This window comes from Pinus tabuliformis, chromosome 4_1, assembly GCF_031772625.1.
Source record: "Pinus tabuliformis cultivar Carrire ecotype Pingquan chromosome 4_1, CPIR1, whole genome shotgun sequence".
Lineage (NCBI taxonomy): Eukaryota > Viridiplantae > Streptophyta > Pinopsida > Pinales > Pinaceae > Pinus > Pinus tabuliformis.
In genome coordinates this window covers 153,678,115-153,702,690 of record NC_142303.1, presented here as the reverse complement: position 1 = coordinate 153,702,690, position 24,576 = coordinate 153,678,115, and the positions used below count along the sequence as shown (strand labels likewise).

Genomic DNA, 24,576 nt, shown 5'->3' with positions numbered 1-24,576 from the left:
TTAAATAAAAGAGTAATAATGTAGGAGAATACTTAAGAAGGATTTACTTTCATGACCAACAAAAAGGTTCACTGAATTATCATAAGTTGCATAATCATCAACTCGAGAATCCTTACCTTGAGGAGTGACCTCTTTTCAAACAGGAAAAAAATTAAATTGAGCCAGTGCATCAAACACTTTCAAACAACGCTATAACAGCATCAAATTTCCCGATAAATCCCATGAAAAATATTACCTTCGCGTGGAAAAAATTACCTACAAGCATAGCCACTGACATGATCGGCACGGAGGTTTACTTTTAGTATAATAGTCAATTGAAACAACGCAATTCGTTCAAGTTGTGGTTGGGTGCAATAAAGAAAAATGGCCCATCTGTCTTGAAATCAGACACATTGACAACGAAAGGGGAAGGTGAATTAGAACTCTAAACACAGCGTTTCCCTAGAACCCTGCTCCATCCATTCTTAACTTTGGAGAAGTTTGTTTACTTTGCAATAAACGATGACATCTCAAATCATAAGATAAGGCTTCAAGAAATAAGTTTCTTTCATTGTTATAGTATATTTAGATTTGTATTCTTAATTCTTTGATGAATTATTTCGTTTTCCACCCTATAATGTAGTCAAATTTCTTCAACGATCTCAAATATATTTTTATTTTTTTGATGAGTTGACTTTCCAACCAACAAGCAATGATATCTTAAACTAGAAGGTGAAAACCTGACAAGTTTATTTCATGAATACATCTATGTTTTTAACTTCACCTTATTGATTGTAGGGCTCCCCGTCTTTGATATTTCAAAGTAAAATCTCAAAGAAAGCTACTAATTAACGAAGAAGCGTAAAATTTACAGCAGTGCAATGTTTGGTTTAAATAAATTGCTATCAAACAGTCAATCTAAATTGAACAAGATCTTTCCATGGAACATAGTAAGGGGTTTTCAGGTGTTGGTGGGGAATTGAAACTTGGGGGAGGATTGGGTACATCATCTCCATCTCCTTCTATCATTTGAACAACCCTACTCATGGAAGGACGATCTTTCTGGTTGTACTGAATGCACCACAACCCAACTTTTGCGAGTCTCCTCGCCTTCTCCTCATCTTCTTCTTCCACTTCTATTTCTGCCCACCCTCTCAATCTCCTTGCGAACTCCCCACTCTTAAGCAGTTTGAAAGCCCACTCGGGGAAGAAACACTGGCTGGAACGGCTGGCCTTCAAATCCACGTTCTTTCTTCCCCCAACAATCTCTAACAAAAGCATTCCGAAACTGTAGACATCCGATTTATCTGTAACAGGGCCAATATCTCCATCACACAACTCTGGCGCAACATATCCTGGTGTCCCTCTCCCGGCTGTCATTGATATATGGTCGTCTTCCTTACCACAAAGTTTTGCGAGGCCAAAATCAGAAACTTTTGGTTTGAAGTCAGAGTCCAGCAATATGTTGTGAGGTTTTATGTCGAAGTGTATGATCCGCTTCTCGCAGTCTTGGTGTAAATATGCAATTCCACGAGCAGCACCCAAAGCGATTGAATACAATTGTTCCCAGCTCAAGACTTGCTCCTTTTTTTCTGTAAATATAAACTTCTCAAGGGATCCATTCACCATGTACTCATATACTAGAGCACTTGTAATGCTTTCAAAGCAATACCCGGACAGCCGAACCAAATTAATGTGATGGACCCACCCAATGGTGGCCACTTCGTTCATGAATTGAGTCTCGCTGTGCCTTTGCCTGTCCAGAATCTTAACAGCCACTAGGGCTCCGTTCGGAAGCTTTCCTTTATACACCACACCATAACCTCCTTCTCCCAACCTTTCTTCAAAGTTGTTTGTGATCTTCTTGAGTTGAGAGTATGTATATCTGGTTGGCATTTCATAAGCATATTGCTTTAGGAATTTTTCAACCTTTGAAGTAGAGCTACCCGGAGGGGGTTTTCTACTCTTTGCATAAAACAATATGAGCAGCACTAATGCTATTGCTGTCAGCCCAACCCCGACAGAGGAACCTGCAGTGGATAAAGATAAATTGATATCAAACTGATCTTCGTTTAACCCCGAAGACAATATTGATGGAAACAAAATGCAAATTCGCGTATTAGATTAAATAAGAGACACTGAATATGAAGAAATCATATTTACCTATTATAATCGCCGACATGTTTCGACCTCCTTTATCTTGAGTACCTGCATGGTCCACAGCGATTGGTAAGAGAATACATACTTGACAGAACGCGAGAGATTCAAACAGTTTTTTCTTATTGGGAATGTTGTTCATTGACAGGAAGGGATCAGTCTAGCTGGAGAGTCTAATTTTTACTTTAAAGAGTGTTGAGAAGAATTGATTCAGTGAACTTTTAGAAATATTTACCAATTAAATTAACTTTTCGTAAACTTTTAAGTAAGAGTTAATGGTATATTATAGGGCATTAAATACTCGGCTACATCCGTCCCGTTAGCTCTTTAACACAGCCCGCCCAGTGTGATATATAAATAAAAAATACACACCTGCATGTTAAAGAGTGTAGCTGGGCATTTAATGCCCTAAAGTATGTCCGTTAGCCGTTGCGAACACTTGAAAAGTGTTGAGAAGGTGTTTATATCAGAAGTACTTACCAATTAAACTAACTTTCCGTAAACACTTAAGGTTACAGCTTTCTAATCAAATTTTGAAAACGGGATCGCGAAACCTACCATCGCCGGGGCATTTTTCTGGATCAGATGTGCCATCGGGACAATAACAAAGAAACGTTGCAGGCTTCGATATGTTAAAACCACAATACCCATTACTTTTCAAACAAACTTCACAGCTTTGGTCTCTCTTCGGGTCCACACGCCATGTTACCTCAAAACCCTGAGCTATTAAAGTCTTATTATTAATGGGCTGCTGAGAGAAGTTCTGTCTAACTGGTAGTTGAAATACGTTACAGAAAGTTGTGCCCTCCAAATTGAAATGGGGATTCAAACTGTAGTACCAATCACTGCCACATAAACTCAAATTATGCACTTGTGATCCACTAATGTTCTCACGAACTTGATCGCACTGCTTCCAAAGCGTGAGATTAGTGTTTAGTGTATGTATCCAGAACCTGAAAATGGGAATCGGGCCTCCAGAGTTGAGAATAGTTTCCCGAAAAATTACATTTTCCGCCCCACAGATTGTCGTTAACAATTGTCAGTATTTTATATGTACTACTATTCTCCAAGAAAGAGGACTCCAGTATGTGATATTCGTCTCCACCGATATTCATCAGAGTATGGCTCTCGTAATCACATGAGCGTAGCTGGAAGTCAGGGTCGCCGCAGCCGCTGCCATTGCTCCCAAAAGGATACGCGAATTCAACGTCCCCACATGTAGATGTATTCCGAAGACAATCGTCGTACAGATTGCCGAAACATGATGTGATTGAGCAGAGGAAGAGAAGAACACAAAGCTGAACAGTGAGAGGCATTGCATTTGCGAAGAAGAACACGTATTCTCGAGCCCTGCTATTCTGTCGAAGATAGAAATGAATGAGTGGAGACTTCAGCTGAGGAGGCGAATATATACAAATACAAGAAGGGTTTTGCAAATATGTAATTGGAACAGAAGGAGATGGACTTGGAGAGAGCGAGCTTCAAGTAAACGTCTTCGAGACCAGAGTGTAGTCAACACGCCAATTAGACCTAGTAGCATGACTTCCTATGTAAAAGCTCTAATTAAGTTTAGTTGAACAATTCCACATGCCGCCAGGCATCCCGTGGATTGAAAAATTGTGAAGTGACTGGGTGAAGACTCTGAATCTCTGCCCAAAGTCATGAGTCATGACCACTCATTTTGACCACTCATGGGTGAAGACTCTCAGCCCCCTTCCTAAACTTGGGACCACTCATTTTGAGATGACAAACTTATTTTTCAATATTTGCATTTTCGATATAACTTGGGACCACTCATTTTGAGATGACAAACTTATTTTTCAATATTTGCAAGATCACTCATTTTGAGATGACCAACTTATTTTGACGATGAACCACACTAGTTAGTTTGAAACGCATCGACAAAAATTTTTCTTCATGTAATTTTCGCTGAAACTCTGCTTACAACTATTATGAATCACAGAAGCCTCAATTCATAATTGACCCACTTATTTTTCAATATTTACATTTTCGATATTTATAATTGACCAACTTATTTTTCAATATTTGCATTTTCGATATTTATATGTTTACACATTCCTAGAAGGCAAGTAGATGAAAGGAATAGCCTGTATAATAACAATTAAGGTTAATAAATATAAATTATATTGTTAACTATCAAGGTTAATATATATAAATTATATTGTTAAGTTAGATGAAACACATCCTTTTTTATTTTATATGAAACACGTGCTTTCTTTTTCCAAAGGCAAGTGGATGACAGGTAAAGATTCTGACATTTAGTTTGACTATTATTCCAAAGACAGGTTCTTCGAAGGTCTATATCGTGTAAGAGTAAAGAACACGGTTTCCATTCACACGAAAATAAATATTGATTGACCAACTTAAGTTTTAAATGCAACTTGAAATATAAAATTTGTGTTAAATATATTTTTATAGGTGGCAAAATCCATTCACATATGCAACCTCATCTCATCTCATCCCTATAGAGACCGGAGATGTCTTCAGTAATTGAAGTCAGCTTTCCAATGAACATTTAATTGGTGTATATGTAAAGGTCCAGATTATTAATGATGAAAAATAAAATGAGTATTACAAATATTATAAGTTAATTATGTAAATAAAGTAAATGGTTTTCTTCATGGAATAGTATGTATATATATATATATATATATATTTTGAGATCGTTGAGTGGAATTGTTATTTTTTTACTATATATATATATATATTTTGAGATCGTTGAGTGGAATTGTTATTTTTTTACTATAAACATTCATGTTTATAGTTATTATTATATTGGTTTTTTGGTAATAGCAATTTAATTTCAAATTTTTTGTTGTTTAAAATATGTTTTTGAATCGATAAATGGATTTAGCTCTCTTGAAAACCTGTGGAGCACTCTAATTATGCAAATTAAATAGCTTAAACTCAATTATTTAAAATGGATTTTGATTAAAATTAACCAGAAAAATAATGATGAAAAAAAAATCTTTTGTCTATAAATTAGAATAAGCCTTTAATATATATAATAAAATAGACAAATAAAATGTTTTATTTTATAAAATAATTAAACAAATTATATTATATTATACAAATAATTTTTAATTTAATTATGAAATATAAATAAAAAAATTTAATCAAAAGTATGAAAATAAATGTTATAATAATATTTTTAAAATGGGAAAAATTGTCCTATGGAAAATATTCTTAAAAAAAGTTGAAATATATCATTAATAATGTAAGAGTAGTAGATATGATTTTCAATAATATAAAAATTTATTTATTGAATTATAATATGTATATTATTTTTTTTTATTTAAAGTTTATATTGTGTAATAGTTATTAACATAGTTTAATAGTTATTAACATAGTTTCATTCAATGAATAGAAATGAAATCATTATCCCAATATATAAATGTTAGAATATTATTATAGATTTATTTTAACTTAAAATTTATAATTTATAATGTGTTGAGAGTGATTAAATTTTTTAAGGTGTAAATATTTTTTCAATTTTTTCACTTTAAAAGAGGTTTAAACTTGAGATTTAAACCCTTTTGACACTTAATAAAATTGTGCTTAACACCAATTTATATTGATTTGTGAAGTTTTTTAGTTTTCAATATATATATATATATATATATATATAACATTAAAATATTGTATTTATGGTTGATACTAAAATATTATACACACACATATATGTATATAGTCAAGTAGATTACAAGATGATTTTCATTGATGTTAATGTAGTCATTGGTGTCAAGGACCTACAAGTTTAGGGGAGTTTGTTTGAGAGTTTGTTGATATTGTCACTCACCATTTTTTGGTGCATGAAGAGTCTTGTACTGCTTGCAAATTCTTGAATACATGATTCAAGGGCCCATATTTGAAGACATTTTTTTATAGCAAATCAAGTTAGGTGCTCTTGCAAAGTGTATAGTTGGATAATACTCTCATAGACCTTTCCACAAATATATGGAACTTTGAAAAAATCCTAAGGGATTAAGTGTTATTGCAGTTCAAAGTTTGGAAAGGTTCCAAGTCACATGGTTGCACTTGGCTGACAGACTTTGTGATTAATATAGTCTGCGGGATGGGAATGTTCATGACAATTGACATCTCCATGGTGACGAACTTCACAGATGATGGGAGGATGTGATTGAAAAAATCTGTTATTGAGAAACTTCGTGGGATAGCAAATCCTTTCCTTAACTAACATTTGTTTACATGTTCACGACATGGAGGTTCTAAACAAGAAAAGTTTTATCGAAACTTGAGGATGATTGCACAGTTGAAAAAATTCATAGTGAAAGACTCCGGGGGACATTGTAAGTGATGGGAATTTAACATTAGGGTCCTTTTAAAATTAACAAAAGAAAATGTCAAAAAACGCTAGACCCCCTAGGCTTTTCTTAGTACTAGATGGTGATGTGGTAAGTGAAAAATGGTGAAGTGTGATTAGAGGACATTGGTGATGCAAAAGCTAGTTGGCATGACAAGTCAACATGGTGATGACATGGAAAGAACACATGGCATGTAGATTTGACACTTTCAGGTGCCGAAGTGGCCCTTTGCCATATGACACATGGTGCCACTCATAAGGTGACACATCGAAGTGCAATGAAGATAACTTAGCATGGTTGACATGTCATTCTGGTGCGGAGATAAGAGTAAAAAGGTTCATGGAGGCTTAGTGATGGGTAATATCATAGTTGATAGATCTCGCAGACAAGAAACTTTTCATCAACTAGTGTATGCCTCCATGTCCTATCGTAGAGTTGATCCAGGTAGATATTGGTGGCCACCCACCTATTCTACCTAGATCTCCAGTTAGTTTCATTTATTTCCTTGTTTATTCCCCTTGTCGGGTTTTGACTCAAAGTCGAAACATGCATCTAATTTGGAAGCCTTTAGCTCAAGCACAAGTGATTGCTTGGCTCGACACACTTGTGTTGTGAGTGGAGCTCTTATGGAACTCATACCATTTTCCCATGTCCTTCATTATCTTCAGGGTTTTTTTATTTGCTTGCAGCTTCGACGGGTTGTCCTAGGTCGCCCCACCTTGGCTTTGGCCTTTGCTCTATGGTTTGGGGGTGCCTTTTCTTTACTTCAGATTTGTAGATCCAAAGTCGTGCTTCTTCTATTTAAACTTATGATTAATCTTGACAACGTATCGGTATGCCGTGTTGAGTGAGGAGATGGCCAGGAAATCCATCTCGTCCTTGATGTACTTGTGTAGGTAGTCGCGGTACTTGAGTACCAAATTTTGCTTAGAATCCTTGATACCCAATTTTGTGTGTAGGGTATGGAAAACATTTGTCAAATCTGGCAGATCTTGGTCCCTTCCCTGCCATATCATGTTCCATTTTATGTATTTATCTTCATAGCTCCTGACAGGGTTATATTGTTCCTTTTCGGCGTCTCAGAAGTAATCCCAAGTGGGTGCGACTAAAAATAGTGAGGATTCCCTCTCATCCTTTTTCTCATAATAGGTTTCCCACTAGTCCTTGATGTGTGGCGTGGCTTTGAGAAGTGAAAAAGTATGTAGAGCCAGTCAAGATACATGTCATTTGGGATTTTTCAGCCCCAACCACTTTAACAAAGCTTCGCAACTTTCTGGGTCTTTCCAATTTCTACCACATGTTTGTGTTGGGGTTCTCTCATATCACTTGGCCTTTAAGGCAAGTCACCAAGGGCAAAGCTAAAGAAAAGGGTTTTGGTCTGAAACTCAATAGAAGGTTTTTTTTTAGTTGAAGCATTGCCTCTGCTCTGCACCAGTGCTCACATTACCAGACCTGTAACAACCATTTTAGATTGAGACAGACATCTCCAACTATGTTATTGGTGCAGTTCTTACTCAATATGGGCATCCAATGGCTTACCACAGTGAAACACTTTCAGACATAGTCCAAAAGTATCCCACTCATGACAAAGGAATGTATTCCATTGTGAAGGCCTATCATCAATGGAAGCATTAAATTATGGGGAAGAAAATGGTCATCCACACAAACCACCAACCCCTGGAATTCATACAGACACAAGGGAAGTTGTGGAATGATCACCATTAGAAATGTTCCACATACCTGCAATAATTTAATTTGAACATTAAGTACAAGAAGGGAAACACCAATAATGTTCTAGACTACCTCAGCTGACCACCAGTCATGACGCTAATCACTGTGCTCGACTCTTGTGGGCACGAGACTTCGAGTTGGCCAAATATTTACAAGAGCGATCCTGAATTCGACAGTGCATACTAGACACTCTTTGAAGGTAAGAAAGTTCCAATTTTCACCTCGAGGATGCATTTTTATGCCACCTGGGACACATATGTGTTCCTTCAAGCGAGCATGGCAAGATGATTGTGAGGCGGACTATGATGGTAGAGAAACATCGGCAGTCTTGCAGAAGTATTCTTATTGGTAGAACCTTCCTCAAGATGTTTGGAGGTACATTAAATATTTCACTGCTTGTGCCATTGCCAAACCAAACATCAAGAAGCAAGGCCTACATATTCCTCTTCCTCCTCATAGTCGACATTGGGAATCCATCTCCATCGATTACATGTGGGGCCTTCCTTCTTCTAAGCACAACAATGACTCCGTTTTCATGGTGATCGATAGATTCTCTAAGATGGCCATTATATAACCCAACAAGAAGAGTGTCAGAATAGAGGCCATTGCTAAAATCTTCTTTGACCAAGTGTGGGTACACTTTTGGATTCCATAGTCCATTGTCTTAGATCAGGACAACAGATTCTTGAGTGCATTTTGGTCAAGTCTTTGGGTGATGTTTGATACCAAACTTACTAAGTCCATGGCTTTCCATCCTCAAATTGATGGACAAATAGAGGTTGTCAACAGGATGATCGTACACATTATGTGCATGTACAACTTGAAGCATCCATGCACATGGGATGAGATCATCCCCTATGTCCAACACAACTACAACAGAGCTCTCCACAACTCAATGAGCCACAACGCCTTTTAGGTAGGGATGGAATTTTAGCCATTATGTCCCATTGATGTGGCCATACCATTTACAACTACTTAGGCAAATTTAGTTCACGCCTAGTCCGAAGTCTATAGGGCTAACAACTTCATCAATCACATTCAACACATCTGCTACTAGGTCCATGATATATTTGATAGAACCAATGATAAGTATAAACAGCGACATGATCATCATCGATTTCTGCACAAGTTCCACGTGGGCGACAAAGTTTGGGTACATTTGCAGAAGAAGCATCTCGTTGGACCCCACCGTAAGCTTGTTGGGTTGTGTTCTATTCGTTCCACGACTAGCCCCAATAGTTAAATCGAGGTATTAGACGAGGAGCAGAGCCCCCCCCTTCGTTGCGTCGATGCATAGCAAAATGGTTAGAGGTGGGACAAAATCCCCCCTATTAGGGGGTTTGAGCGGGGTGGTAGCTCCCCTCTATAGGGTCGGGGGCAGCGCCCCAGGTAAATTTTTTTTGCACCTTATGTTATCACCTGGATTGAACTCAGGATGAAGGGAGGAAATTCCATGGTAACCACAAACCACGTTAACCTAGTAGCTAGCCCTACTAGGCTGGTAGAGGGCTCTCTCCTTATGGATCTCAGCCAAGATGACCGGATCAGGGACAAGATTTTAGGCTAGGTATAGTAGCACAATGTTTTGATTGAATTTGTTGGTATTTTGCTGGATCAGATCGAGCTAGGTAGTTTAGGTCTGGGAAATTAGGTCAGAAATGCAGGGTGTTCTATGGGGCAAGGTAGGCGCAGGCTTTAGCACTCTTAGGCTTGATGAGGTGAAGTGTTTGACTGGTGAGAAGCTAAGAAGGGCATGTTGAGGTCATGGATCCTTCTTAAACAATAGAAAAACATGAAATATTGTGTGTTTTCCCAAGGCAAAGCATCAAAATTAATGGATTCTACCTATCTGACTTGAAAACATTCAACTATAAGCAATTAAATGAATGAGGCATACATAGAACATATGAACACATAATTATAGAAGAGGAAACTATGCTACAACTCCATACCACAGGGATCCCATAAAAGTAGCTACAAATTTTATTAATTTCCTTGCCAAAGTGCTTACAATGATGTACAATCAAGCACTGAGCTTCCAAGTGAGTCCGACCTCAACAAATGACTAAGAAAACACATGATATAGGCATCAAAACAAGTCATCCTAGCCTCAAGGGTCGAATTCATGAAAAGAGGAGTTGTTTCAACCATTTCTAAACAAGGAATTGGAATCTAGGCAACCAAACAACTTGCCTCTAAAAGAGGAGAAACTGATTCATTGCCCTCAAAACCATTTTTAATCTAATGAATCTACCATATACAATTGTTTAGCCATCATATTTACAAGCCATGACATTAATTACATCAGTAAATCATCCACCATGACAAAGAAATTATGATCATAGTCGAAAATTGGCAAAATAGGCATCCTGAGCAAAATTTGCTCTATGCGCAATGCCACTCGTCCTACACGTAATGCCATGTTCAGACCACTTTTGGATGCCTTCCTATCATCCACATTAAGCCCATGATAACTCATTCGAAAGGTCTTCAAGTCTATTTTCTAGAACACCTGGACTTTCTGCATTTGGAGATCATTTGACCCCTCAAAGCTTGATTCTCCCAGGGCTGCTTTTGTGTGTCCAAAAGTGGCAGAAAGGTCAATTTTGGAGTGTTTTTTGACCTTTTGGTGGTCTAATTTTGCTCCAAAAAATTTGAAAATTTCTAGGGTGCATGTCCTCACTACCTTGAATCCAAAAATGTAAGCCATTTCTCCATTGGATGCTCCTATCGAGAGTGCAACGCCAGTGGTGCTGCACTTCTGGGCAATTTTTTTGTGTATTGAATTTTAAAAATTACAAAATGACAATATTTGCTTAAAAATTGCCCAAAATTGGTGTGAAGCACCACCATCCTGTGCTTTGATTGACCAAGGAGGCCTCAACCAGCAACCTAAGCCTATCCTCCTCCTTTTTTCCCTTCAGAGCCCGCCTTAGCCTAGCTTTTCACTGCCATTATTTTCCTCCTCCTCATAATCTCTGTCCTCTGTGTCCATGTTGGTTGAGTTTTGAAGCCTTGAAACCCTAGAGAAGGTAATTGAGGAATGAGTTATGGTGAATAGGGGTAGGGGAAGGGGAGGTGATCTCATTAGGGTTTGAACTTATGAGTGAGCTTGTGAGAGTGCTAAAGAGGTTATGAGGGTTTTAGGAATTTGTTTTAGGGTTTGAGGTTGTATGAAGGGAATGAGTGAGAGTGATTTAGGAGTGAGGGGATGTGTTAGGGTAGACTAGACAATGAAGGGTAAGATGTGGGTTATGAAAGTGAGGGAAAAGGTTTTTTAGAATGAGGGATATAATGAGGGAATATAGATGAGAGGAGAGGGAGTGATGTAAAGAGGGGTTTAGTTCTAGGGATGGGTGATGGGAAACAAAGCAGTTAGGGTTTTGTAGAGGAAACTAGGGTTTGATTTTAAGTATGAAGAAAATGTCTATAACTTTCATTGTGCAAGCTAAAAATCAAGTGGAGAAGGGAAACTTACTTGTAAAAGAGGAGACAATAGAGAATTTGGTGAATTTTTTGTTGTCATAGACGATTTGGATTCTTACTGCCCTACGCATAGCACCTTCACCTAGAACTGCAGTGCCTAGCCCTACACACAGTGCCTTTATTATTTTGAACTGCTGAAATTTTCCAAAAGTGCAGCGCCTTGCTCTACGCGCAACGCCTTGTTCCCATCACATAACGCTTTTTCCAAGACACGTTTGGAGGCCTTCCTAGTGTCAAAATTGGGTCTAGGATAGCTTGTTAGAAATATTGTCACGTCTACTTTCTAGAACATCTTGAATTTTTCAATTTGGAGCTCATTTTCCCTATCAAAAACACACTCTCCCAAGACTGGTCAAAATGTGCATTATGAGGCTGCCAAAATGCAAAGTGTTATTTCAGTCAACTTTTATAGATCTTCGTCAATTCCAAATTGAGCTTAGGATAGCTCATTGGAAAGCTATTTGTGTCTAGTTATCATTTGACTCATCAACTAAGTCATTAGGTCATCCCAGTTAAGAGAAATATTGATTTTCCCAAGGTCACTCCAGAAGTGCATCAACCCTCCTGAGGCAAATGATGTTTTGGACATTTCTCCCAAACCATCAGACCTATGTAAAAACTGAAATAGGTTTTTCTTCTTGGGTCTATTATGGATAAAAACCTCTCTCACATTTTTCAAATGCATATTTTCAGGCTCATAAACATAATTTGAATAAAACCTATCCCGATGTGTGGAACAGGGGATTTGTAGAAATGAAGGGAAATGAAGGGGATGAGGGGCTTATAATTTCTTGAGAAAATTTTGGGAAGTAGGGAGGGATGTTAGGAAGAAGGGGAAAGTGCAATTTCAAGGATTGAGTTAGGGGAAAGGGTCCAAAAGGGAAAAACACATGACTAACCTAGAAAAGTGTCAAATTGTAGCAATATGCTAGGGTTTGTGGGAAAATGATGACTTTGAGAGATATTAGTGATGAGAAGTGTTTAAGAAGGTATATTAAGGATAGGGGAAGGTGTATGAGCATCAAGATACAAATTTTGTTGATGATTTGACCATCCAAGAAAAATTACCTTCAAAACCCTAGGAGAGGGAAATGAGCCTCACCTAAGCACAATTGAAGCATAAACAAGGTGTAAAATGACCCATTGGAACTTGAAATAATGATGACCACTCTTTTAATGATGGTACACTCAACTTAATGGTGACATGGACCAATACTTGGAAAATTTTGGAAGGAGTGAAAACAATCCTTGACCTAATACCTAGTGATCAAATTTTACTCGAAGATTCACTGAAATGACAAAATTTGACTTTGACACCCTAAGACCACTTTGTAAGAGCATGTTTGATCATTGGTGGAAGGCTGCAAAGACTGACTCTAACATTGGTTCCATTGGGGATGGTAGCTCCTTGGAGGTGCCGAGAACACCGTAGACCAAGTAGCCTTATCCATTGGGCATGGAGTCAAAAGCACAAACTGAAATGCATGCCTGAATACTGATGACTCAAAGACTCAAACTGACTTTTACTCAACTAAAAACTGACTCGATACTAAAACACAAATGACAAACTGGAAAAGATGCTCAAAATGGAGCTTATTCAATAAAACCTACTCTAATTGTTCCATTCATCACCTGATCAAGTGAAATGAAACAACCAATGCAACCAAGTAAATATTCTAGCTACTGTTTGAATTCTCTGCAAGTGCTTGTTTATGAACAATAAGAGAGAACTACTGAAATGAAACTCCCTTTAAAACTTGTAAACAGATCCAGATTTTCCCAGATTGAATAATATGGATGCTCTACCTGACTCCAAAAATAATGCATAACGATCTTGAAATTCATGTGCACTGGGACTTAGCTCATCCAGTGGATTACTTTGTTTCTCCTCATACCATGAATGCAAACTTTCATCTGAGCTTTACGACGAGACTCCTGAAAGTGACATAGAAACCGGTTGCTGGATCAAGTTTGTATCAATACCTTTTCAATCTCATAGTTAGCTAATGGAGAGGGACTTTGACTGTAGATATCATCCAACATATCAGTTATTGGATCGTGAAAAACTTGAAAAGACTCTTGCAACCCATTTTCTATTGGTTCCAATGAGATTGCATGTTTTTCTATAGGCTAATCATTTGAAGATATGCTATGAAAAATTCCCTTCAAAAACTGAAATGATTCAAAACATAATGGTACGGAATCATCTTGCATCATTTGGTCATATGTTCCAGCTTCCAAGCCTTCATCTGCAACCTGACATTCAATGGCATTTGTGGGTTGCAAATCTAGATATGAGAAGTCTTGAACAAGGATTTCATTTCCCTCTAGATGGTCAAGATCAAAACTTATTGATGGTTGATTTTTGATTGCACGGAAGTTGTCTCTGATGATATGAAATGAAGTAAAACAAAAAGGCAAAGATTCTTCACTTCAAAATTTTCTGTAGTTTCCTCCTCACCTCCATAGCTAATATGCATCGGCTGATCATTGTATTTGAGCTGCTGAAAGTGAAATTCCTCCTTCCACAAACCAACTGTTGATTTGTCTGTAAGACTAGCTTTTGTTTGGAGAACATAATCATCATCGTACTGATCAAACTTAGGGAAATCATCAGTATCAAACACATCATCAAGCATACATGTCAAATCAACAGATCTCTCTTCTCCAAGATGATCTATAAAACAATCATTATCAGATCTATGACAACTGGGATAAGAAAGGAAATGTTTTGGATCAACGACTTGTCTTTCCTCAATCAGCGAGCCATGCTCATGAACATCATATTCATTCCTTGTGGTGATCTTTTGCATCATCTCTTCCACTGCACTTACCAAAATTTCGATCTTTACCTCTAAAGATGTCAATTCCTCTAGATATATGTTCTTCATCTCTTCTTCCTTCAACTTTTCCCTTTTGAACAGCAAATTAGCCTCTACATCTACTACATTGTTTTGCATCTCTTCAAGTGTTGCAAGGTTCCTTTCCCTCAGCTAAAACTCCATTTCTAGATCAAAGGTATCCGGGTAGTGCAAGAGAGATGAATCAGGAGGAGGTCTTATATTAATAGGCATCAAACAATAAACTTGGTTAAATATGGCAGAAAATTGTTGTACTGTCTCCCGTGGCTATCTTTTCAGTTGGTTATACTCTTCTAGAATCAAGAAAGGGTTATTTCTGACCACCCACTTTTCTAGGAAAACTTTGAAAAACTGTTGGAAATCTGAGATGCTCACATCAAGCAAGGTTTTGAACCAACTCTTGACTTTGCCTCGCAAAGAAAGAGCAAAAAGCCTAATACTAACAACCTCTTCATCAACTTCAAAAAGGTCAGGAAAAGACTCAAAATTCAGTACATGTCTCTCAGTTGTGATGTTGTCACATTCACCATCAAATCTTGGTAGATATAGGTAATGATTTTTAGGGCAAGCATGGGATATAGGAGGTAAAATTAGAGGCTTGTATCTATCCAAAATTTTACAAGGTATAGGAATATGTACAGAAGGTGTAGAATCATTCTTGGTCTCTTGACGCCCATCAGTTTGAAGATGGGTCATCATAATATTTAGAAGAAGGTTCTTGATCAAGATCAAAGGCATGTGAACATTTTGTATTCACAATCTTCAAAGGGAAAGAATCAAATGCAGGTCTAGGATCATTTCTCAAATACAGTATACTTTGTAAAGCCTTCTTGACATGCTTAGGAAAAGAGAAGAAGTAATTTATAACAAAGAACATAACGTCTTGGATGAAATTCCAACTTGAATACTTGATATTTCCATATTGTCCTTTCATGTTTTTTCTAGTCGGGTTCATCCTCCATTGGAGTCCTTGGATCTGATCTTGAAACTGATTTAGAGTCGTCAGGTGAATGATTTCAGCCTTCCGGTGTCTGATCGTTTTCCACCATCAACAATCAGATCAAGGTATGAACTTGATACATTTTGTCGAGGAACATAGAACTACATTACCTAGTATGGTTGCCACTATGTTGTCACCCGGATTGACCTTAGGCTGAAGGGAGGCAATTCTAGGGTAACCACAAACCACACTTAACCTAGTAGCTAGCCCTACTAGGCCGGGAGAGGGTTCTCTCCTTATGGATCTTAGCCAAGATGACTACATCAGGGACAAGATTTTAGGCTAGGTATAGTAGCACAATGTTTTTATTGAATTTGTTGGTAATTTGCTGGATCAGATGGAATTGGGCAGTTTAGGTCTGGGAAATTAGGTCAAAAAAGCAGGGTGTTATATGGGGCAAGGTAGGCGTAGGCTTTAGCACTCTTAGGCTTGATGAGGTGAAGTGTTTGACTAGTGAGAAGCTAAGAAGGGAATGTGGAGGTCATGGATCCTTCTTAAACAGTAGAAAAACATGAAATTTTGTGTGTTTTCCCAAGGCAAAGAATCAAAATTATGGATTCTACCTATCTAACTTGAAACCATTCAACTAGAAGAAATTAAAAGAATGAGGCATACATAAAACATATGAACAGATAATTGTAGAAGAAGAAACTATGTTAGAACTCCATACCACAGGGATCCCATAAAAATAGCTACAAATCTTATTAATTTCTTTGCTCAACTGCTTACAATGATGTACAATCAAGCACTGAGCTTCCAAGAGAGTCCAACCTCAACAAATGACTAAGAAAACACATGATATAGGCATCAAAACAACTCATCCTAGCCTCAGGGATCGAATTCATGAAAAGAGGAGTTGTTTCAACCATTTCTAAACAAGGAACTAGAATCTAGGCAACCAAACAACTTGCCTCTAAAAGAGGGGAAATTGATTCGTTGCCCTCAAAACCACTTTTAATCTAATGAATCTACCATCTACAATTGTTTAACCATCATATTTACAAGCCATGATATTAATTACATCATTAAATCATCCACCATAAGAGAGAAATTATGATTATAGTCGAAAATTGGGAAAATAGGCATCCTGAGAAAAATCTGCTCTACGCACAACACCACTGATCCTACACATAGTGCCACTTTCAAGCCACTTTTGGAGGCCTTCCAATCATCCAAATTGAGTCCATGATAGCTCATTGGAATAGTATTGAAGTCTATTTTCTAGAACATCTAGAATTGCTACATTTGGAGCTCATTTGACCCCTCAAAACTGGATTCTCCCAAGGCTACTTCTATGTGTCGAAAAAGTGGCAGAAAGGTCAATTTTGGAGTGTGTTTTGACCTTTTGGTGGACTAATTTTGCTCCAAATATTCTGAAAATTTCTACGGTGCATGTCCTCACTACCCTGAATCCAAAAATGTAAGCCATTTATTCATTGGATGTCCCTAGAAAAAGCGCATCGCCGGTGGCGTTGCGCTTCTGGGCAATTTTTCTGTGTATTGAATTTTAAAATTTACAAAATGACAAAATTTTCTTAAAAATTGTCCAAAATTGGTGTGAAACACCACCATCACGTGCTTTGATTGGCCAAGGAGGCCTTAGCCAGCAACCTAAGCCTATCCTCCTCCTTTTTTCCCTTTAGAGCCTGCCTTAGCCTAGCTTTTCAATACCACTGTTTTCCTCCTCCTCATAATCTATGTCCTCTATGTCCATGTTGTTTGAGTTTTGAAGCCTTGAAACCCTAGAGGAGGTAATTGAGGAATGATTTATGGTGAATAGGGGTAGGGGAAGGGGAGGTGATCTCATTAGGGTTTGAGCTTATGAGTGAGCTTGTGAGAGTGCTAAAGAGGTTATGAGGGTTTTAGGAATTTGTTTTAGGATTTAAGGTTGTATGAAGGGAATGAGTGAGAGTGATTTAGGAGTGAGGGGATATGTTAGGGTAGACTAGACAATGAAGGGTAAGATGTGAGTTATGAAAGTGAGGGAAAATGTTTTTTAGAATGAGGGATATAATGGAATATAGATGAGAGGAGAGTGAGTGATGTAAAGAGGGTTTTAGTTCTAGGGATGGGTGATGGGAAACAAAGAAGTTAGGGTTTTGTAGAGGAAACTAGGGTTTGGTTTTAAGTATGAAGAAAATGTCTATAACTTTCATTGTGCAAGCTAAAAATCAAGTGGAGAAGGGAAACTTACTTGTAAAATAGGAGACAGTAGAGAAATTGGTGAATTTTTTGTTGTTATAGATAATTTGGAGGCTTACTGCTCTACGTGCAGCGCCTTCACCTAGAAGCATAGTGCCTAGCCCTATGCGCAGTGCCTTTGTTATTTTGAACTGCTGAAATTTGCGAGAAGCACAACGCCCTGTTCCCAACATGTATCGCTTTTTCCAGGACACTTTTGGAGGCATTCTTGGTGTCCAAATTGGGCGTGGGATATCTTGTTGAAAATTTTGTCGAGTCTACTTTCCATAACATCTTGAATTTTTCAATTTGGAGCTCATTGGACCTGTCAAAAGCTCAATCTCCAAAGATTGGTCAAAATGTGCAGAATGAGGCTGCCAAAATGTAGAGTGTTGTTTCAATCAAATTTTAGAGGTCTTCCTCTACTCCAAATTGAGCTCATGATAGCACATTGGAAAGAAATTTGTGTCTAGTTATCATTTGACTCATCAAGCAAGTCATTTGGTCATCCCAGCTAGGAGAAATCTTGATTTTCCCAAGGTCACTTGAGAAGTGCATCAACCCTCCTTAGGCAAATGATGTTTTGGACATTTCTCCCAAACCATGAGACCCGTGTAAAAAATAAAAGAGGCTTTTATTCTTGGGTATATTATGGATAAAATCCTCTCTCACGTTTGTCAAATTCATATTTTCATGCTCAGAAACATCATTTGAATAAAACCTATCCTGATGTGTGGAACATGGGATTTGCATAAATGAAGGGAAATGAATGGGATGTGGGGCTTCTAATTTCTTGAGAAAATTTTGGAAGTAGGGAGGGATGTTAGGAAGTGGGGGAAAGTGTAATTTCAAGGATTGAGTGAGGGGAAGGAGTCAAAAAGGGCAAAACACATGCCTAACCTAGAAAAGTGTCAAGTTGTAGCAATGGGCTAGGGTTTGTGGGAAAATGATGAATTTGAGGGATATCAGTGATGGGAAGTGTTTAAGAAGGTAGATTAAGGATAGGGGAAGGTGTATGAGAATTAGGATACAAATTTTGTTGATGATTTGACCATCCAAGAAAAATTACATTCAAAACCCTGTGAGAGAGAAATGAGCCTTACCTAAGCACAACTGAAGCACAAAAAAGGTGTAAAATGACCCATTGGAACTTGAAATAATGATGACCACTCTTTGAATGATGGTACACTCAACCGAATGGTGACATGGACCAATACTTGGAAAACTTTGGAAGGAGTGATAAAAATCCTTGACCTAATAGCTAGTGATCAAATTTACTCGAAGACTCACTGAAATGACCAAATTTGACTTTGACACCCTAAGACCACTTTATAAGAGCATGTTTGATTGCTGGTGGAAGGCTGGAAAGATGGACTCTAACACCCTGTATTAGGTGGGCGGACCTAACTATGGTTTTGTGCATGGTTTTCACACATCGTTTTGGGCACAATGGTTTTCGATCCATGTTATTTTGTAGATCTGATCAAGGGAACTACGGTTATGTTCTAATCCAGGGTTTGTGGATGGGGTTTATGGATGCTTCAGAATGTATATATATGTATTGTAACATTGAAATAAAGTAATTAAAAATCAATTTGGTAGTCCAAGTTTTGGGATGCAGGGGAAAATATCTGTGTATACTTTTTTTATGTGTTATTCTCTTGCCATTGTTTATTTTCTATTTTTAGAATTCGTATGCTGGTAATTCTTGTATGGGGTTAAAACCTACAAAGCTCTACCCACTTAGATATGGGCCATACACCCTCACCATGGTTGTGGGGGACAACGCCTTCGAGCTCAACATTCCACCATTCCTTGTTCTGCACCCAGTGTTGAATGTAGACCACCTTTAGCCATACTTTCCACCATTATTGGACACATCCGAAATTGCAGAACAACTCACACCAACAAAGTTAAACCTAGACTGGATGGAACATGCCGTAACTAATCATATCATGGATACACAGATCAAGAACACTCGCCAATAGAGGATCCATATATATTGAGTTTTCAAAGCAGACCAACTCCTTCACCAAGGTAAGTGGTTCACCAGGGACCATGTTCAACAAAAATTTCCTCAGCTCATGGAGGCTTTGCACATAATGGGGACCATTGCTTTATATGGAGGGAGAAATGATCGAGGTGGATATTGGTGGCCACCTATCTATTCCTCCTTGACCTCTAGTGAGTTTCATTTGTTTCCTTGTTTCTTCCAACATTTAATATTTTTTATAGCTTTCTGGGTCCTGAACTTCCGAACCTGTTTTGACCCCTAAATGACATTTTTTTAGGTCCAAAGCAAGCCCATAGTTGTAGATTTCTACCATAAATCTTGTAGTACTTGGAGATGCCTTTGCAACAAGGTATTGTACGTGCCAAACAGAGATAACATGACCAAGTTACGACCTCGGGAAGTTGGCTGCCTAACTAACCCCAATGGGCTCCACAAAATCTTGGCTTTCCATCTCTCGGGGTTAGGATTTTGGTTGTTTAGTGTTTTACCTTGTTGGTCAATAATAAATAGACCCTTGAGCCTCATTGTAACACAGTTGAGAGGCATGTAGAAACCACATCTCTTCTCAGAGATAACCTACCATCGCTCGAGATATTTTATTTCCATTTTATTTGTAAGCATATTTTAGTATTTTGATATTAATTAAATGAAGTGTTATTTATGTTGTATCTCTTTATTTATGGTTATATATGTAATTTTTTGCATTCTTGTTTAAGTTCGGATGAGGAGTGAAAGTAAAAAGATTCATGGGTGTTCGAGATAGGACGACTACTACATTTGAAAAAATTCGCTATATGGAGAATCTCTCTAGCATAGGGCGTATAGTTGTATACAAGAATTCAATGCCTTTGCATTTTTTCAAATAATGAAGAAAATCATTAGAAAATAAAAAACCTGGGATCTCCTCCCTACTGGAGACATGTGGAATTAACATGGCCGAATGATGAAGAGACACATGGTAGACATGTGGAAGTGACATGGATGAGAGATGTCATGGCACACTGGTGAAATGACACATAGCAACTGGAAATGACCCTTTTAGGTGGCCAATTGGGGAAAATTTGAGTGACAAATGACACCGCTCAAAGGCAAATGATGACGTTAAGAAATGACATGGAAGAGTCTTGATATTAACACTATGGGGATGTGTTTGGAAGTTTTCGCTAGTGCATTCAGGTATTCAACCCTCCGAGAATTAAATGTAAATGACATAACATAAATACTCTTGGATACTAAATTGAATGAGGAAGGCTAATAAGCACCTCCCCACTTAAGCCATAGTTCCAAGCCCCAGTCTCATGTGTAGAGGCTTGAAGTTTAAGGGTGCAATGTTTCCTAAAATTTGGCATTCCAAGTGCCAAAATAAGCTCAATGATAGTTGAAGGAAATCTCGAAATTTGTTGCAATTATTCAGTCTAGTTTTTTTTCCGAAGAAAAAACAGTAACTTTTTATTAAAAAGATAATGAAAAGTTACATCTGCATATGCACTGAAGCATACTGAGAACTGCCACAAGGGCTCTACGCAGCGTTAGAAGACTAACGTGCAAAAAGAAATATGAAAAAGGGAAGAGGGAAGAGAGTATGAAAAGAGGCAGAAAACTGAAAATAGTTCAAGTTTTCCGCCCCTTTTTCTTTTCGACCTTACGCCACTCTCCTTGGGTGGGCTCGGTCGGAGCAATGATCAACTGTGTTTCTACATTCTGTGATCCAATTTCTTTGTCTGAATCTGAGGTATCTGAGTGGTGATGTCGCTTGGTGCCTCCTATGCTGTGGTCCACGCTTGTCATCTCTGCCTTGTTGTCTGTTGTGTTTCCTTTCTGTTTCTCCATTTCTTGAGCTGCCTCGGTCTTCTCTGCAGGGATCTCTTCCTCCTCTGCTTCTGATTCTTCGTCATCTGAATCTGGTGGTGAGAATTGCCATCCTTTCCTCTGCTTCCCTTTCTGCTTCTTTTTACTCTTGGCTTCTGGACATGTGCTTTGTAAGTGTCCTGTCTGCCTACAGAGTCTACATCTGAAAGCAGTATTTTCATAGTCTAGCACTTGCAGCCAGTTTTGTTGTTTGTAGATCAGCCTTATATTGTCCGGCAGCCCTTTGCTTAAATCTACTTCCACACAGATACGTGCGTAAGTGTAGATCCTTTCATCAATCCTGTCCAGATCTGTTTTGATATATTTCCCAATGTTGTTCCCAATGCCTTCCAGAACTCGTTCATTCCAAAAATGCAGAGGTAGATTATATAGTCTAACCCAGACCGGCATTTTGGTTACAGTCATTTTGTTTGGATCAAAATCTGGGAACCATGGGGTCATAAACAGCCCCGATGTTCCCCAAAACCAGGGTCCTGCACTAATAACTGTGTCTCTGACTTCCTTGGATGAAAATCTGACTATAAAAAACCCCTTTGAACAGAGATGAATATCACATTCCATGGTCCAGCTGGTGAAGATCCAATGGAATAGATCCAGGGGTTTTGGCCAAAAACTGTTGAAACGGCATATGAGAGCTTGCGTTTCATAGGACTTTACGAAATCATCCAGCCCAGAAGAATCTAAGTTTAAAGCTGGGGTTTGCTCTGCCTGATCTACTATATATGGCCTGGGTATATGGCCGCCTTGATCTGGAGAGGACCCTGAATCTCTGCTGCCCTGTAAAATGTTTTTGTAGGATAACCCTCCCTTGGGTTGTTGCTGAGGTGCAGTTTTTTTTCCCTTGTCTCCGCTTTGCTGTCCCTTAGACGTAGCCCCTCCTCTCAATCTGAGATTTAAAGAAATGATTGACCCTGGCCCAATCTCATAGCTTTCCATCGATCTGCAGTCCTGTAGAGACCACCTTCCACTAACAAGATGTTGGATCTGGACTGGGTATCCCATTTCTACCCATATTTGTTGTTTCAGTTGAATGGAGGTGCTTCCTGCATGAACCCATACTAACCGAGTTTTCCCTTGTGGGGGTTTAATCAAAATCTGAAAATAATTTTTTGTTACCTGCTCTGGCTGTAGGCCGAAACCCAGATCTGGCCCTGATTTTGTTCGTTTTTCCTTTTGCATGTCAGGATCTGCGTGAACTCTACTCGATCTATGGATGGTGTCTTCGACCTGCTGTTTGGGAACAATCTGTGCTCGTACGGAGGCTAGATCAAGTAGATCTGAGCCGAGACCACACTGTTTTGGTCCATGTGTTGTAAAATGGTGCGGATCTACTCCATACAATCCCCCTTGTTGATTCTGCAAGCGATCTGGACACGATTTGGGGTCTCAGCCTTTCTTGAGGGAGATACCTCCTCGGACAACCACGCAGAAATGGTGATTCCCGTCATTAACTTCGATCCATTCCGCTGGGATCTCTTGCTCCGTTCCCGATCTATAGTCGCGTGAGAAACTGTGTCAAAAACCCCCGCAGGAGTATGGCCTTTCAGATCTGGGTGTGTTTGAGCCGTTCGCCTGCGTGAAGCCGACCATCTCTCTGAATATGTTTGCAGTTGAGTCGCCCTTCCAACAGCATTCGCCGTTTTCCAAAACTCCGGATCGCTTGCAGCCCTTGAGACCGGCGTTGGAGCCGAGGCCGCAGCGGCCTGTGCTCTGTTCGAAACCTTGATCATCGCCATCGTTCGCCGCCGGAGTTAGGTCTCGACTTCGCCCCTCCAAAGATATTCCAGATGAGTCCTGATCAATCTAGTTATTATAGTGAAAAAATAATATTTACCACTTGCAATAACCATGATCTAATGCCCATGGTAATTTAGTTAGAGAGTCCATACAAAAAGTGTGATTGATGGAAATTGGTTGGTTATACCATTGAGAATTTAAGGCTAAAATAGAGCACCAAATTTTAATATGAAAAATTAAGGCCATAATTGTATAAGTCAGCCTTGTGTAATTATTTAAAGTTGATTTCATTTGTTATGTGAATTTTGTTTTTTTGTGTGCTAAGTGTGATTTATTGAAGAAAAAGTTGATGTGTTTTATGTGAGGGAGAGAATTCAATTGGAGAAAGGAAGGAGGCTATCGAAAATAGAGTAAATATATTTTGATTCATAATCAAATAACATTGCCATAGATTTCAATTTGCAAATGAATGAAATATAGATCTATTTGTCTACAATAGGTTCGTGCGTGTACATATCTAAGATTGTTGTCTCTAGCAGGTTGGTGATTGGTGATCTCAGGGGATTGGGGCCTCCTATGAGTTGGCACTCACAAATATTGATGTAATTTGAAGTAGTGGTTTAAATCTTCCTCATAAATATTTTTTCTTTTTCTCCTGGAAGTGTTTTCATGTTAAATTTTTGTGTACAAATGTCATGTGATTGGTGCCTTTTTGTTTCCTAATTACATCTTCTTGAATAATTGTTTAAATAAGTGTAAAATTTATAGAATATTGATTCCCTCCCCATCTCAATATTCCTTGATTCCCAACACACACACATACACATATCAAGTAAATGAAATTTAATTATAGATCTCATTTATACCAGATTTTGATATCAATATTATTTTGAGATGCCATATTTCAACTCCATATTGAGTGAAGGAATTCTACATATCCTTCAAATTATAAAGTGGAAAATAATTATAATTTGATTTTGATTTGATCATTACAATGTTTTTCATCCATCTTAGTGGTTTCAGAGTGGAAAAATTGAACGAATCAATTCAGGGGACCATTTTTACTAACAGGACCCAATTTGGAAAATTGGGGTCTAAAATCTTTTGGGAGGATTTTGAGGCATTGAATGGTATTATTTTAAGGGTTAAATTTTACAATTTTAAAAACAACCCATTTTTTTCCTATTCTAGAGATATATACCTTTCCAACGGTGT

At 38.2% G+C, this 24,576-nt stretch overlaps 1 protein-coding gene across 1 annotated transcript; it reads right to left on the bottom strand.

Moving 5' to 3' along the window:
* Positions 1–897: 897 nt before the first annotated feature.
* On the bottom strand, positions 898–23,360 carry LOC149174660 (rust resistance kinase Lr10-like). The gene is made up of 4 exons (XM_089420917.1): positions 23,034–23,360; positions 22,741–22,917; positions 2,695–3,043; positions 898–2,009 (listed from the first exon to the last, which is right to left on the bottom strand). Exons 1-4 carry the CDS (start codon positions 23,358–23,360, stop codon positions 898–900), a joined length of 1,965 nt encoding a protein of 654 aa, XP_089277043.1.
* Positions 23,361–24,576: the final 1,216 nt, after the last annotated feature.